The 17,077-nt window shown below is 39.5% G+C and overlaps 1 protein-coding gene across 1 annotated transcript; it reads right to left on the bottom strand.

Moving 5' to 3' along the window:
- Positions 1–11,429: 11,429 nt before the first annotated feature.
- Positions 11,430–16,082, bottom strand: LOC135750242 (uncharacterized). The gene is made up of 6 exons (XM_065269030.1): positions 15,791–16,082; positions 14,349–14,554; positions 13,447–13,848; positions 13,289–13,359; positions 12,405–13,185; positions 11,430–12,327 (listed from the first exon to the last, which is right to left on the bottom strand). Exons 2-6 carry the CDS (start codon positions 14,493–14,495, stop codon positions 12,133–12,135), a joined length of 1,596 nt encoding a protein of 531 aa, XP_065125102.1. The 5' UTR covers positions 14,496–14,554; positions 15,791–16,082; the 3' UTR covers positions 11,430–12,132.
- Positions 16,083–17,077: the final 995 nt, after the last annotated feature.

Raw genomic sequence — 17,077 nt, 5'->3', positions numbered from 1 at the left:
ATCTACATACAAAGAGGGTCCCCTTACATGGAAGTCGCCATTTTGTGCCGCCATTTTTCTACAGAAGCCCGTAACGGACACATTTTTGTACTTGTTTGTCCGGTGGTGGCTACCATAGCTTCTCTATGTGCTTTACAAGCTTGGGGTGAGCAGTGGGCTAAGCTGTTGGTTGCAATTCGCTAGATGTCGCTAAAATTTACACACTGCACCTTTAAGCTGCACTATCCAACCACAGCACTGCCATTTTAGTACAGAGATCAACTCATTTGTATTTAAAAGGACACAAACAAAAACGGCACATTTTTGCTCTCACCTGCAAAGTGGCAATTTTAACATGTTATAATAAATTATCTAGATGGTATTTGGAGCTAAAACTTCATATACGTACACTGGGGACACCAAAGATTTATTTTACATCCTAAAAAAATTATTGTGAAATGTCCCCTTTAAGCAAATAGTGAGAGTTACAAAAACTTGCCATGTTTGATAACCTTGGTTTTGCCCATGGTAGTGTATTTATGGTTTTTGTAGCCAAACCATGGTTATTTTGTGGTAACCATGGCTTTTCTAGTAATCATGTTTTTTAAACCAGACAGATTTCACTGCAATACGCGTTGGCTAATTCGTATGATTTTGTATGAAGTGAATCGTACAAAAAAGTACGTATTTCAGAAAAAACTATAGTGAAACCGCACAACTAACCTCAACGTCACAGGATGAAACAAATCATACTAAATTTTACAAATGTGGTTGTTCAAAATAGCCACCTCAATATTGGTGTACGAATTGGTGTGAGATTGCATTGTTTTAGCTGTAGTAAAACCAGGGTTCGTCATTTGCATGTATGTCTATTTGTTTGTACAGTACGAAAGCGTGATATTGTGACAAAAATAGGCTACAGTAGTGACAGAATATTACTGAGATGGGTTGAGTGTATTGCGGTAAGGTTTTCATGCCAGTCTACAGACAGTGTGGAGTCCAAGGTTCATGACCCTGGGTGTCTGGAGTTCTCCAGTGAACTTGCGCCACGCTTATCTATATGGCACCGCTATCCTCTTGTATTCCATACAGTCATCTCAATCTACAGGAGGTGGATCTGTGGACGTACCTCGCTCCTAGAAATAGTGATGAGAATGTTTGTATAGCCGTCATTCACCTTCCTAGCTTCAACCAAACTTGGTGACCTGATATTTCAGGACATACCTCGGGCCTATATGGACTTACTTTGGAGATCCAATATGTGTTTATTGTGTTCGTGAATGTATTTGTATGTGTGTGTATTTAAGGGCACCGACACCATGCACGGTTCGTCGGACGGCTTTGGGACCGTGGCCAAGATGATCTCATGTGCAGTAATGTCTGAGTAATCATTAATAACTTTCATGTGATATCAGCTCGCTTACTCCTGCACTCCAGTCATGGCGCCGGTTAGTATGCATGGGTCATTCTCTGGGATCAGATCACAGGCTGGCTAGCCAACAATTTGAAAAGCACTTTTAACAACGATATTATACTGTTCACCGAAATAAATTTACAATGCAGTGCTTCTAAAATTTTGCCTCACTTTAGGCAAAGTTTGCATGAGTAAATGGGGTCAAATGTGAGCTGGGCCTTTATTGTTTGTGAAGTTTTACTGGTTTAGGCAGATACTACAAATAAGATCTGGTGATAATCTCTGTGACGGGAGTCTCAGATGATCTGTGGGTGTGATGTTTCTCACTCTTTTGAGCACATTGTCTTTACGCACATGCCAACTGTGGTGAACGGGTCATGGGATTATACTCAGCCCAGCTTTTTGTGATTTTTAATTATTGAAACAAAAATTATGGTTGTTTTATATTTTAATCACACATTGAGTGAACAGATTCTTCATCCCTTCTCTTATGATTTACACTTACAATTTGGCAGACTAATAGTGCATTACATTTCTGGGTTCAAACCCATGAGCTTTTGCACTACTAATGCAATGCTTTATCACTGAGTTGTACAGGAGCATACAATGTTATGATGAATGAATTGATAAGAGGCTTTTTTATGTAAAATGCTTTCTTTTTAAAATTACGGAAAATACACGGACAATTAATACGGAATTTGTCCGGGATCGTCTAAATTTGATTCATTCACGCTGTGAAGATTTTCCGAATATCATGCGTGCATGCACGCAATAAACAGGGTTTCACGGGTCCTTGAAATCCTTGAAAGTTTGTCAATCTGGGGGGGAAAAGTTTTTGAAAATATACATACATAGATACAGGGCATTGAAAGTGCTTGAATCTATTTTATGCAAGAAGTGGAACGAAACGCTGTGTCTCCATTGCCATATTTACTGTGTCCCTGTAATGCCGTACTTGGCAATAATTCAGATAGCATCACCCTGTCTTTGTCGATAAGCTTCACCATTGGTTGAATTTGATATACACATTTAGACGCACTTACCCCTGGAGGCGTCCCCAAAGTGTCACCGCAGTCACGCAGCGTGAGTTCCCTCGAAAGGAAACTGTAACAATGTATCTTAAAAGGTAACACGATGTAACCTTGCTCTTGAAATGTGTCCCCGACATTTAGTCCTTGAATTTGAGGGTATTGAACCTGGAAAATCCTTGAAAGGTCCTTAATTTGAAGTTAACTAAGGTGTGGGAACCCTGAATAAAGATCCCGTAAAGACACGTGGCGCATTTAAAGTCTCTGCACTTGGTAGGTTTTTCCCAAGCATGTGAAGTTTGCGTAAAATCCGTGATTTGGCGCTCTCGCCACACGGGTGCATTTCTGTTTATGATAAGATCATAAAGGAGGGTGTGATGAGCTTTTCTGTTAGCTGGTGAATTAACTTGTGGATAGCGAGGAGCTCCCTGATCTCTGCTTCAGTCCAGTTTGCAGACATTTCTCGTTGTGAATGTTAATCCGCATTTAAACTGCGTCAAAGAGCTAAACCATAACTTTTTGCGATGACATGCGCGTCCTCACTACGGCACGCCCCTTACAGCGTTGTTTCTGCATTTTGTTTACACAGGAAACATTCTGTAAATGTTACAGCAATGTTACTAGGTCCTCTTTACGGGAGCGATCCCAGAAACAACTATGGGACGTGTTTGCGTTCACACAGACGACACGCTGGCAATTTTATGGGACTTTTCCGGGATCAGCATGCTGTATGAATGAGGTTTAAAGCAACAGCAAAGAGTTTTTTTTTTTTACCTTAAAATAACGTTTCCAAAAAAGTTTCAGTCGTTCATCCACTCGAAACAGGGTGAACGGCACTTATAACATTCGCTTTGCAGCCCTTTATCGGCCAAAACCGCACTAAAGAAGTTACCAACCGTCGGGTCCCGGTCCTGTAGTTCGAGTGAAAACTACAAAAACTTGCTTTACGGAAGACCAACAATCCAATCAGAGCCAGCTTTGCTGCAGTAGGCTAAATTATTTACGACAGTGGTAATGGACAATTCCGCTTCCAACCTGTAGGGGGAACAAAGAGCAAAAACTCTTTAGTGTTGCTTTAAGTTGCATGAATGTGCAAAACAGAGAGAGTTTGATAAAAAGCATTTGAAAGTTTTTGTGATATTTATATAACATAAACTTTATGTGAAGTTAAAAAGTGGATAAAGGCGTCTGCTAAAAATGTAAAATGTGAGATATGTCATGATGAAACATCATATTAACAGTGGCTTAAACTTATTCTCTTGATTTTACTCATCATTTAATTTCTCCTGCAGGGTTCAAATGTGAAGCTGAAAAACACTGTCATAATAAAACCCCAATTATATACAATAACAATATAGAAAATAAAAAAAACATCTGCGTTTATAGCATCATCCCTAATTCCATCCAAATGAAGTGGCACACATTCTTCATCTGAATCACCATGGCAACAGCCGATGGTCTAAACCTATCAGACCCTGTCATTCCGATAATCCGGTTGTCATTCCAGGCGATCAGCAGGAGTGTCTATCAGAATGATATTGTACACAGAAGTAAGCTATATCTGTGGTGATCTCTTTTAACCTGTCTGCGGTGAGGTGCTAAATGGAAATGTCTGGTACGTCTGTCATTGGAGGTGTAGGGGGCTTTTAAAACTGCCCATCATCTATAGCTTACTATTCAAGGATTTTATACGCACGCTACACATGTTTACATGGTAAAACTGTCTTCATGTGCTTTGTATGGGCATTTATTTCTTATGCTGGTTTAATGCAGATAAAATTTGCTTGCCTTTTTAAGTTTACGTTCATGCATTTAAAATGGAAATCTACTGAAGTTTATATCCAGTTTTTATTCACTTGTGATGTTAACCAGGTAACTTTTGCACCATACACAGAGAGATATTGGAAAGTGATGCAACTATTTACAAAATTTTGGTATTACATCAGTAATGTCTATCCAAATGCTTATTGACCCAGATAAACATCACGCCTCAAAAAACAGACTTTAGCTGTGTTATTTACAGCTCAAATAACACATTTCATAGTCCTTCCGTTTGGAATGTGTTCATTTATTTTAGATTGTTTTCACAAACTTTAAAAAATCTAAATTGTTGTATTTGGTTATCTGCAGAATAGCACAAATGTTGGTAGATCTTAAAGGAACAGTATGTAAGAAATTTATATCAATTAATCATAAAATGGCCCTGATTTGTCACTAGACATTAAGAAATCATTTTCATTTCAAATACCTATATCAGTGACAAGAGTTTTCTGGCAAGTATATTGTCATTTAAAAAGTGGAGTTGCAGCCCTCAACTGATGTTTATGTTGTCATGTTGTGTATTGGCCACCAGTTGTGTGATTGCAGTACCAGTTTTAGCCACAAGTTTTGTTATTGCAATACCAGTTTTGGCCACAATCCTACATACTGTTCCTTTAACTTGTTTAAAATTAATGTCAAAACAAGTCTGACATGAAATTAAAGGATGAATTATTTATTACCTGAACCACACAAACTTATTTTGGATTTAATATCTTATGGTTTAGTTTGGCTCAGTATAAAGATAATAAGTCTATACATCACTGTCCTGTTCTCGTATTGACACAAAAAGTCATCGAGATAATGGTCTTGCTGAAGTCCATGTTGTGCCCAGCTAACTGTCTCTTATTAGTCTCCCGAAAGCTCCTTGTCATCGCCTTCCTTGTATCCAAAATACATCAAAACGCCATCTATAACTAGCTGTCAATCAAATACGGTTCCCTGCTGAACATTTCTATTAGATACCAGAACAGCTGGCCATTTCTGTCTATAGGAGGATAGTTTAGTGACCTTTCTCTGTTTTGGAAAATAGGGCAGAAATACCAACATGATCACTCAAGACCTTTGGTATCAACACCCTTCCCTAACCGAGCGTTCGGAGGTCTCAGAGGTTCTGCGGTGTCTTCACAAGTTAGTTATAATCATCATTGCCACTTAAGTGTTTTCCACTCCTTCTTTGACTTTTAAATAAGACCTTCATGAATATGCCCTCTGATGCTATTGGCTAACCTCACAACGGTGCCAGGCACAGGTGGATTTTTGCAAAAGTGCTCATCTACCTTGCATACAAATGAATGGGGTTTATTTCTCTCCAATACTATAACTTCATTGAAATACACGTGAAATGCAATGGATGTGTGTGTTACCTGATGTGAGAGATTAATGTTTTTGCCCATTAGCCCTCCGCTGGTGCTCGCATTAACATTTCAATGAGTGATGGCTTCACTCGCAGGCCATAGCTCCCTTAAATGTCATCATGCAAACAATGCAAATTTACTCTACTTTTGAAAAACGTCCTGTCTTGGATTGATGTACATCAAGCATGTAAGCATTGTATGGTTTGCCTTGACCCCTGTGACGTTGGGGTTAGGGGTTCGGATTTTCATGAGAATCGTACGTTTTTGCACGATTAACTTAGTATGAAATCATATGAATTAGCAAACTCGTAAAATATGTACGAATTCTCATGAGATCAGGCTGACAAAGTAAACAATGACGTTATCATCTCAAAGTAAATCTCTTTTCTTGGACTACAACAAACACACGGATTGTAGGCAACAGTTTACTTCCTTGGATTGGTGATGTAGACAAGATTTCATTTTTAGCAGTGAAATAGGTGCTCTTTAATTAATTGCTTTGATTTGCATACACATGGATGATTATATAATTGTTGGTGTTCAAAGTCATCATTTTTTTAAATGGTTATATTTTTTATTATTTTAATAATCTGGTATTCATTGTCATGGATCACAAGATGTTACCAATCATAACAATATAATCTTTTCTGCCAAAAGTGTCTTGTATAGCTGAAAATCAAGATTTCTTGTCCGAATTCGTCACTAGCTGTGCTTCCATTACCCTTCAAATGATTAAAATAATGAAGAATATAATCATTTATAACCACCATCATTCACACACAAGCTTTATTTTACTCTGTTGTGTCTCAGTGTTTTATTGGATGTCTATTTTAGTCTTGAGAAGTGTCTAGCGTGCGTGTTTCAGACTGTAAACCTCATATCACGTGAGTTATACACGTGTGCCTGCACACACATGCTGACGCTACTGTACACCCAGCATGTGCGAGCTAAAGACGGAAATCTCTTGACATATTAATATCAACTATAATAGTGATAAATGAGCCATTAGAGATTTGTGCTTATCTGCTGTAATCATGTCTTCTGAGAGATTCATATGGGATTACAACCCAGCTGATCTCCAGTCAGTTTATCCACCTACGTACAGAAAGGCAAATCCACATTTAAAGTGTATGAATGTTATTGCAGTAGATAACAAATGATCAAACCAAGCAACTGCAAAAGCATTTCTAACATTACTTTTCTGAGCTTTTATATTTACAGTAATCATGCAGTGAGTGCATTTACTGTACATGCACTAGTGTAAACTGAGTAACTACAGATGTAATTCTTCATCACATTTACATTTGACAAGAAAGGTAGGCTACAACGTGTTTGTATTTCTTTACAATAAATGACCCTTTGTCATATATTTTATCTAATGCAGTTCACACTTTCATTCATACATTGGTGCTAATTCATTATGATGGCATAAATAGGTAAATAAACATTAATTGATTACCTCATCAATAAACATGATTAGTGATGTTATTGTGAAATATTGACTTCTGGTGGTAAAAATCCTACATATTGTGCATTTAAACAAACCATAACTCTGTTAAACTTCGACTTAGGCCAGTTAGAAAGCATCAAAAACACCAAATGTGTATATGTACTTTGCATGTGGCCTTGAATAAATGTTAAATAGTAAAATTACATGAATAAAGTTATTATTTCCGTTTATAGTTTTGAACACCGTGGTTTAGTGGTTAAAGCTCAGGGCTGGCAACCATAAAGATTTTGGTTCGATATCCATAAGAATCGAGCTGTGATCATCATAGTGCTCCGGAGTCCTTGAAATCCTTAAAAGTTTTAGCCTGGTTAGCCAGACCTACATCAAGATGTAAGGTCTGGCAACTCTTCACACAAACGGCTCAATGCAAGGGGCGGGATATAAGGTTGTCCCTCAAAATGCCTCTGCACGCAATAGGACAGCGCTATGACGGATCAGAGCAACGAAGAAGGTGACGTAGTTACCGTAACCAGTCGGCAAAACTCCAAACACATCTTTCTTGCTTAAAAAGGACTTCAGTAGGGTTTATTTGCTCTTCTCTCAAAGAAAAACATAAGTCTAAGTCCTCCAGAGTCGCGGCCAAAGCCGCTTCAAAAGATAGCTGTTCGCCAGCAGCAGCAGCCATTCTCTGTTTTCAAGTAGGAACCGTTGCAGCTCTGTCGTCATCATGTTAAGCCCGCCCCACAGACGCTACACACGATGTGATTGGCCTGACCAAATTTTGGTTTTTGGACCGGTTAAGTGTATTGTGAGTGCCTAGACTAAACCCTGGCAGCAAATATATTTTGCGGCCGCTAGGGTGCGTCTAGATTTCTAGGCTATAAAAGTTTGTGAATCTGGGGGAAAAAATTCAAGGCCCTGGAAAGTTTTTGATAATACATGCATAGATACAGGTCATTGAAAGTGGTTGAATCTATTTTATGCAATAAGTTTTCTCGAAAAAATCCACATTATCCCCTGTGTAGTGTAAGAGGATATCATAAAAATTCTAGACTTTTTAAGCACACGTGCTAAACTGTTTGCTTTAAATGCTTATATCATCTGTATGTGAATGTTGATTCATACCAAAATGCTTTTTTGCATAGATGTGTTTTTACACACGAAAACGTCTCGTGTTACTGTACGTATGTAACTGTGGTTCCCTGAGAGGGGAACGAGATGCTGCGTCTCTCTTGCCATACTTCCTGCGTCCCTGTAATGCCATCTTTTTGCAATATTACAGATAGCGATATACTTCCTGACTCCCACGTCACCCTGTCTTTGTCATTAAGCCTCACCATTGACTGAATTTGATATACACATTCAAGCACTTATCCTTGGAGGCGTCCCCAAAGTGTCACCGCAGTGACGCAGCGTGAGTTCCCCCAAAAGGGAACTGTAACAATGTATCTTTAAAGGTAACACGATGTAACCTTGCTCTCACTTAAATGTGTCCCCACATTTAGTCCTTGAATTTGAGGGTATTGGACTTGGAAAATCCTTGAAAGGTCCTTGAATTTGAAGTTAACTAAGGTGTGGGAACCCTGGACAGAAAATTCAGTTTTGGGTGAACTATCCCTTTAAAGTCCCTAAGAAATGAATAGATACAAGTGAAAGCTTTCTATATCTCATCTGTACACAGTAGACCGATAGGCCTTATTAAAATACTACTCTGAGTGTACAGAGAGGTGTGACAGTGTGAGAAAGCCTGTATTTGTCATATAGTGAGAGAACATCACACGCCTCCTCCCGTCTCTGCATTTTTGTCCTCCGCTGACACGTCTAAGATTTCTGGCACCAAAACAACGTCACGATTCCTATTTCAAGCACAGGTGCAACATTGCAGCAGCGGGTCGAGTGACCAAGAGAGCAGGGCGGGAGAAAGAGAGAGAGAGGGGGATGCTGGGTAAGAGTGGGTTACATTAGTACTCTCTAGATGTGGAACAAGTAATAACATAGAGCAACAGCAACGTCAATGCCGTTAATACCGCTTAACAAGGAGCTAATTAAAGACACTTTGTTGGCATGAAAAGTCGTTTTGTTTAGCTTTCAGTCTTCAAGGGCAAGGATATGGAAAAGAAGTTTAGATGAATGTTGAAAATAATACAGCATTATTATAAGAGACACATCTTACATTTTAAAGGTGCCGTAGAATGTAAAACTGTATTTACCTAGGCATAAATGAATAATAAGAGTTATATACATGGTAATAACATAATGTGAGCTTCATTACATTTTAAATAAATTACACATTAAATTAAGTACAATGTTGTTACAATGCTTAAAACAAAGTTGTGACTGTTGAGTTATATGCTATATGCTAGTTAATGCTATATGCTAACGTTTAGACTGAAGTTCTACTATTGACGTTACAGTTACGTTTTGAAGGTCCATACTGAAAAAAACACAAACTTACCACTCAGAAACGTCCATTAACAATCTCCAAACAATTGATTATTTGTCAAAATCTGTATCTTCATCTGATACATAAGATCTGTTTGAACACACACAGAGCTACTGAATGAGCTGCTCTGAGAAACAGCCAATCAGAGCAGAGCTCAACATTACTATTCATGACCCTAGGATTGTAAATTGACATGTAAAGCCGTCTCCGGATAATTTTTGCACTTAACTCTTTCACCGCCAGCGTTTTTAAAAAAAGTTGCCAGCCAGCGCCAGCGTTTTTCATGATTTTCACCAAAGTTTAATGCCTTCCAGAAAATGTTCTTCTTTAAATACATAAACATACAATATACCAAATGAAAGAACAGACCCTCTGCTTTCAAACAAAAAAAACCGTTTCATCCTACCTTTAGTGGTTCTTTTGCAATCAGCTTTTGAATATGGGTAGGTTTTTGCAAAAATACCATATTTTGAGCAAAAAGCAGAGATAATTCCATTTTTATGACGGACTTTTCATAGAGATCCCATTCAGAGCGATCTTTAAAACAGACACGGACATGCAGCAGCTTGTCATAGGGCAATACTTCCGGTTTTAAAAAGTTCGGAAGTGCGCCACCTGGTGGATAATAGCGGTATTGCGGAAAGACGGAAAATCTCGTCATTGGCGGGGAAGCGTTTTCTCTTAATTGACGAGATATCTCGTCAATGGCGGGGAAAGAGTTAATAAAGCCACACGACTTCTATATAGATATCAGAGAACAATTTAACAGATTATTTCAATGCATTCTTTGGCACCTTTAAATCTATAAAATTTTGTAAATCCATGCAGAATTATTGCCGTTTTAAGTAGGGATGCATCAAAACCCAGGGTTCCCATGAGTCCTTGAAATCCCTGAAAGTTTGTGAATCTGAGGGAAAAAATTCAAGGCCCTGTGAAGTTTTTGAAATATACATACATAGAATACAGGTCATTGAAAGTGCTTGAATCTTTTTTATGCAAGACGTTTTCTGGAAAAAAAATCCCTATTATTCCCTGTATAGCATATCATCATCAAATTTCTAGCCTTTTAGGTACACATGCTGAACTGCTCGCTTTAAATGCTTATATCTTCTGTATGCGAAGTTAATTCATACCAAAAAGCTTTTTTGCATAGTTGTGTTTGACAAATGAAAATGTCTCAAAAATCCTGACAAGGGAACGAGATGCTGCGTCTCCCTTCCCATACTTCCTGAGTCCCTGTAACGCCGTCTTTGGCAATATTTCAGATAGCGATATACTTCCTGGTTCCCGCGTCACCCTGTCTTTGTAGTTAAGCCTCACCATTGGTTGAATTTGATATGCAGATTCAGACGCACTTACCACTGGAGGCGTCCCTAAAGTGTCACCGCAGTGACGCAGCACGAGTTCCTTCAAAAGGGAACTGGAACAATGTATCTTAAAAGGTAACACAATGTAATCTTGCTCTCACTTGAAATGTGTCCCCACATTTAGTCCTTGAATTTAAGGGTATTGGACCTGGAAAGTACTTGAAAGGTCCTTGAATTTTAAGTTAACCCCACATTTCGGTGCCGGTAACAATATTTGATTACTTAGAATGATATCTAACGATTTTGATAGATACCAATATTTTTTGTTTGTTTGTTTCTTACTTCTGATTCATCCCCCCCCCAGATAAGATACAATCTGCCCTGATCACCAGCTATTTTTTAACAATCATGTCTTCCCAATAGTGGGAAAATTGCTCTTATCTGCTGATACCGATTATAGGCCGATATAGCGGTGCATCCCTAAATATGTGTACTATTGTGTTTATAAAAGTAAAAGCATAAGACTCCGTTGCAGTAATTCGGTTGGATTAGACAATATACAGCTTGAATAATAATATTATTGATGATGTCTTTAGCAAACAGCACCAGAAACACAAACACTGAGACATACAGAGATGCATGAAAGCACTTACGCGTTTATTATCCAGAAAGAAAAAACACAGAAAGCAACATGTTATCGTAAGGGATCATATCACAATGTTAAACAAACATTCCAAAAGCAATTCTTCATTATAATACAGTCAAAAGATACACAGATGTTAAAGGTTTGGCTTCATTCATTTGGCAATTTACATGGCCAGAAAATGTAGACGGGTTCATTCAAAAAGGTGCAGTTCATGTCAGGAGCCCATTTTGAGCTCCACACGTAAATATTATGAAGCGCTAATGCAACGAACAAATGGCATAACATCAAAACATTTGCACACGCTTTCACAGATTATTCATTATACATAAGGCTCCATAACTTGCCGGCATGTATGTTTCAATACATGTGTGGCATTCATGCTTGCACGGTTACAAAAATGTGGCACGCAAAAATCGCACTGTATACAAAGCACTCGGAGAAATAGAAAAGAGGGAGAAATGAATAAAAAAGGGATGAGGATGACAGAAAGAAATACGGATGAGTTTATAGGCACAGAAGTTCACCAGGTCACAGAATTTGCAGTTACTTTCCAGAGCACTGAGTTGTAAAGTTTAAGCGTTTCAAAGAAACGCTGAAGGCCGATCTGATGGATTCCAATAAGAGACTTTGAAGTTCAAGGAAAAAGAGTCAAATGTTGATGAAATTGTCTTTGTTTTTTTATATCCTGATCACATGATCACCGTTTCTGTGTGCAGGGAATATGAATTTAGGAGCTGTTTGCCTTTCACGCTTGGTGGGCAGGATGTAGATCTGGTTTTGCTCGAAGTAGGCGTCGCCCATCTGGTTGGACGCCTTTGATTGGCTGGTCCAGTGGGTCGGGAAAAACTGCTTCTACGGGGAGCGGAAGACGACTCACAGTTGACCTGAAAAATTAAGCCGTTTTAATGTAAGGATGAATGTAAGTAAATAATATCTAAGTGAATGGCGTACACTTGTGTACCTGCTGCTTAGTGTCCAGTTGCTGGGTGAATGTGGCCCTCTGGCTTCTACTGTTTTCCATCTCCATCATTTCTAAAAGTTGCTCCAAGTTTTCGTTTCCCCATCTCGTGTCGACTCCCACCTTTCCATAGTGCTGAGACCCGGCTCCCAGAATCCTCTCCACCATGCGGAAGTCTGAGAACAGATCATTACCTGTTTTGTGCTCTTTAGACTCTGAAACCTTAGTGTGACATCCTTTTTTGAGAGGTGACCGCTCTGGAGGCGAGACGCCCTTCGTTCTGTCACCGTTGAGCACTGAAACGTGTCTGGAAGCAACAGCTGCCCGAGGCTCCTGGCCGGGCTCCAGTTCTGCCTTTGCTACGTCACAGTCCACAAGAGTTTTTTTCTGGACGGGCACACGTGGGGATGCCCGACCGACGCTGAACTTGCGCTGACGGACGGGAGTGTTGGCGAGGTGCTCGGTGGGAACCACAGTGGTCACCAGACCATCCTCGATGAGGGTCTTCCCTTCGTTCTCCTGCAACATAGCGCCAAATTTACGCAACACAGATGGGCTGCCAGACATCCTGTCAACCAACAAGCACTTCCTGTCGGGTTGCTGTGTTGAATCGTGGTAAGAAGAACGAGGGGGTACGGGAGGAGCGTCTCTCTGTTTAGTTGCCACGGTTTTTAGTGGAAGGTTCTGCGATGGAGTCGGGTCTTTCCAGTTAAGGGACTTCATATTTGCCTTCTTGTTTTTCTTGTTCTCAGCATCTTCAAATGCATCCACACATGAGGAAGTCCTGAGGGGAAATTATAAAGCATTATAATTTAGTCAGGTTAGACATCTCATCCATTTTTCATGCATGATGAAAGTGCGAGTAGTTGAGATACTAAATCCTTTACCTGTTCGTCCCAGGACTTGTTATTTTTTTACTCTCCTGATAACTGTGCAGATCCTGATGCACCATTCGGTTCTGAAGAAGAAAAGTGATATTAAAGAAAAAGGTATGCATTTTTTACTTTGAAGGTTTAAGAGTTGGATGAAGGTAAAAGACACTTACCGTATTCTGAGCTCCAAGATTCTTTTGGTTTATCCCAAATTGTGGCCCTTGTTGCATGTATCCATTCAGGATATCCAAGGTTGCATCTTGTCTTTCAATATCATGACAGCTGCCTGGATAATGTCCGCCATTGTGCAGTGGATTAAGTGGGTAATTGTTGGAGCCATTGCAGAAATCGCTCGGGTAATGAAACCCATTGTGTCGTTTAACCGAAGGACCCCCAACTTCATTGTATTGATGCACGCGGCGAATGTTATCGGGGTCGTGATGATAACCATTGACCTGCTGACCGTATCCAGACCCGACGGGAACCAAAGTAATATCCAAGCTTTTGTTGTTTATCATGCCGTTATCAGCGCTGGTATCGCTGGCTTCTCTCCGTGCTTTGACCTCATTATACAACTGTAATGAAATGCAAACAATATCAGGAGAGAAATAACATTTTGCAGTAAGTATGAGCATCTTTATAAATACTAATGTACTTGTTTGGCAATAACACCAAGTAATAAACACAACCAAAACAAATGCACGCGCCAGCAAATACCCCTGCTATAAGGTGCAGCATGGAGATGTTATGTAATCTGTGCATAAATAAACAGCACAAGGTTTCTTCATTAAAAGAGGTCAGAGAGAGGGAACGGCGTGTGCTTGATGCAATGGCTTGAGAGTTACGTGTGTAAATTTTTGGGTATGCCCCCCTGATCCCTTTGATAACAAGAAGGCTTGTTAACATAGGCACAGATCGAGACCAAATAAAAATGATAAATTATAAAAATACACTTACAGCTAACTTAGGAAACAGGGGGGTCAAGATTATTTTAGCCAATCACAGCGGCCGCAATCATAACAACAACTGCTGATGACTCTATAAGCAAAAATATAGATGCATATATTTCTCTCACATCTTCAATCTTCTTCTGCATCTCTTGTAGTTGATCTTCCCATTCCTGCATCTCCGAGTCAAAACTGTCTAACAGGTCGACTCTTTCTCCACCCCACACGCGTGGCCCTCCAGTCTCCAGTCCGCAGTGAAGTTCCAGTGCCGCCATTTTGTTTTTTTCTCGTTTCAGCTGAAAGGTCACTGGAGTGACCACACAGGCAAACACCTCTGTATGGAGCAAAGAAACATTCATTGGTCAGAACATAAATAAGATTAATCAGCTAAACGTATCAAAACCATGCAAATGTGTAGATCTCTAGTATTTAGTTACGACTCATTTACATTTGTGCATTTGGCAGAAGCACTTATCCAAAGCCACTTACAGTGCACTACAAAGTGTACATTTGATCACTATGTGTGATCCCTGGGAACGAACCAATGACCTTTTGCACTGCTAGCGCAATGGTCTGCTACAGCAGCATGCTCTACATGCATTCCTTATCCTTCAAATCGGCCTATAGCTGTCCAAACTGTCAGCACCGACACCAGTTTTATGAGGCGAGCTCGAATTACTTAAAGGACTTTGTTCTGTCCAGGGCTCTGTTAGGTCATTTGGAAACTTTGTTTTATTCCAGAGCAACATTTTATGCAAATCCAGTCTTTATTTACAGCCTGAGGTGTCTTGATAAAGAGCACTCTCTACTTCAAGATAAAAACGTTGTACGCACTCGCCTGAAGATCACCGTACAGTACTATGTTTGTGTTGGTCAAGAGGGTAAAAGTTCCTGAGTAGTGCGGCACCTTTTGCCCTCTTGGATAAGCTCAGAATAGTCGCATCCTTTCCACGGCAACGTCATTGGGTCTTTCTGTAACGCCGCTTGGATTTACGGCAGGATTTAGGGTGGGAATTATCTCCAGTCAAGGAACACGACACCAGGAACACAAGGAACATTCACTCAAAATTTCCAGAATGTACCCACATGTGACGTAAGAATGAAGAGATATTTATACTCTCTGTAACCATGCCTTCGAATGCATGCATGTAAATTAAGTACAAGGAAGTGTATTTGCAGCCATAGAAAATATTTACATACTGCATGCATTTGATTATTTTTCCTTTGAATGTATTAATCTGGTATTGTAGAGTAAAATATTTATACTTTAGTTTTAGGAAGATATTTTATGTTTGTTTGTTAATTAATTTTAAATAATATTTTTTGAAATGCATAAAACTTGAGAATGTTCACAGTCGTAATGTTATCCTATTCATACATATCTGCCCAAATACACGTCTTCATATCCGACTTTTTATGTTTTAAGTTTATGATGTTAGTATCCTACATCTCTACTTAACATGAAATGCCACAACATGCCCAACAAACGCAGTTCTTATAGATTATGCTCATGCTGGTTCAAAAGATGAGATTTCTGTTCTGTTATTGTCTAATTTATGTTAATTCTTACCAGTTAAACGCTTATGTTTCCTCCTGTAACTTCCTCTAACAATCTCCAGATGAAGTGAAACCAGCTCCCGTGAATACGAGGGTTATTCGCGCAAGGGTTTGTCACTAAATCACGGTCTCTCGTTTCAGTACCACCGGCCCTTGACAGCTCCTATGCCAAGCTGGTGCGTAAAACCCGCAGCCCGCGGTGTGACATAAAATCCCGCGCGTTAGATCTTTAAATTTCCTGCCCTCCGGTCTTCTCTGACTTCTCTGAAGAGTAAACAACTTTTAGTCTGGAGGGAAGCCCGGGGTTTTATACGGTTTAAACTATTTACCCCAGCGACGTCACACATGCCCGGTGTCAGGTATCATAATGTCAGATTTATTCCAGCATTTGTGGTCTCCATGCAGGAGACTGTCGTCACCTACATTCTAGCTTACAATTACAAAGATGAAGCGAGAGTGTTTACATGTCTATTTTAAATTGCCCACCACTTCTGCCCCACAGTGGTCAGGCAGTCTTGTTGCTGGTCTGCTTTTAGGAGTTGGCAGATCGTGGTCTTGTGACTCCATTCCTGTTGTTGTGCCTCGTACTCATGCAAACAGGCAACCGGTCTATTTGCGACTCTCAAAACACTCTGTCCATTTTATTTTTAAGAGACCACCGGACAGAATTAGCGGAGGATAAGAGTCTCGTCCGTGCTGCTTTATTGACGCCTCACGCTTGTTTCAGTGTTTATTTGATGCTCGGGGCTGTTGCGCAATAAACAGGCGGCCGACTGTTCGGCCCTAATATTGGCCAGTGATTAAAATAGTTTTAGGGGGCAACAACGGCGCATGAGGAGTGTGACAAACGAAAGCCCCTGAGTATGGTGGTTGAATAGAACTGGTAAAATTTTGATAAACAACAGTGGGTTTGTATGTTTTTTTGCTAATATTGTTATGGGAACATTCAAAGAAGTAGGTTTGCTCATTTATTTAACTCATAAGATTCGCATTACAAAACAAAAAAGGTTAAAGGGATAGTTCACCCTAAAATATAAATTCTGTCATCATTTACACACTTTCATGTTGTTACAAACCCGTATACATTTCTTTGTTTTGATGACCACAAAGATATTTTGAGGAATGTTTGAAACCAAACCGATCAGAGGCCCCATTGACTTCCATAGTAATAAAAAATCATCTGTTTGAAATTACCAAAATAGTATGAATATATTATGAAGCCGGACCGTCTATGGTTAACTTAAAACGTTGGGAGATTGTAAAGGTTGTAAAATTGCTAAAAATATAAATATTTTTAAAT

This window comes from Paramisgurnus dabryanus, chromosome 21 (assembly GCF_030506205.2).
Source record: "Paramisgurnus dabryanus chromosome 21, PD_genome_1.1, whole genome shotgun sequence".
NCBI classification, from domain to species: domain Eukaryota; kingdom Metazoa; phylum Chordata; class Actinopteri; order Cypriniformes; family Cobitidae; genus Paramisgurnus; species Paramisgurnus dabryanus.
Note: the sequence above shows the minus strand (reverse complement) of the source record. Positions and strands in the feature narration are given on the sequence as shown.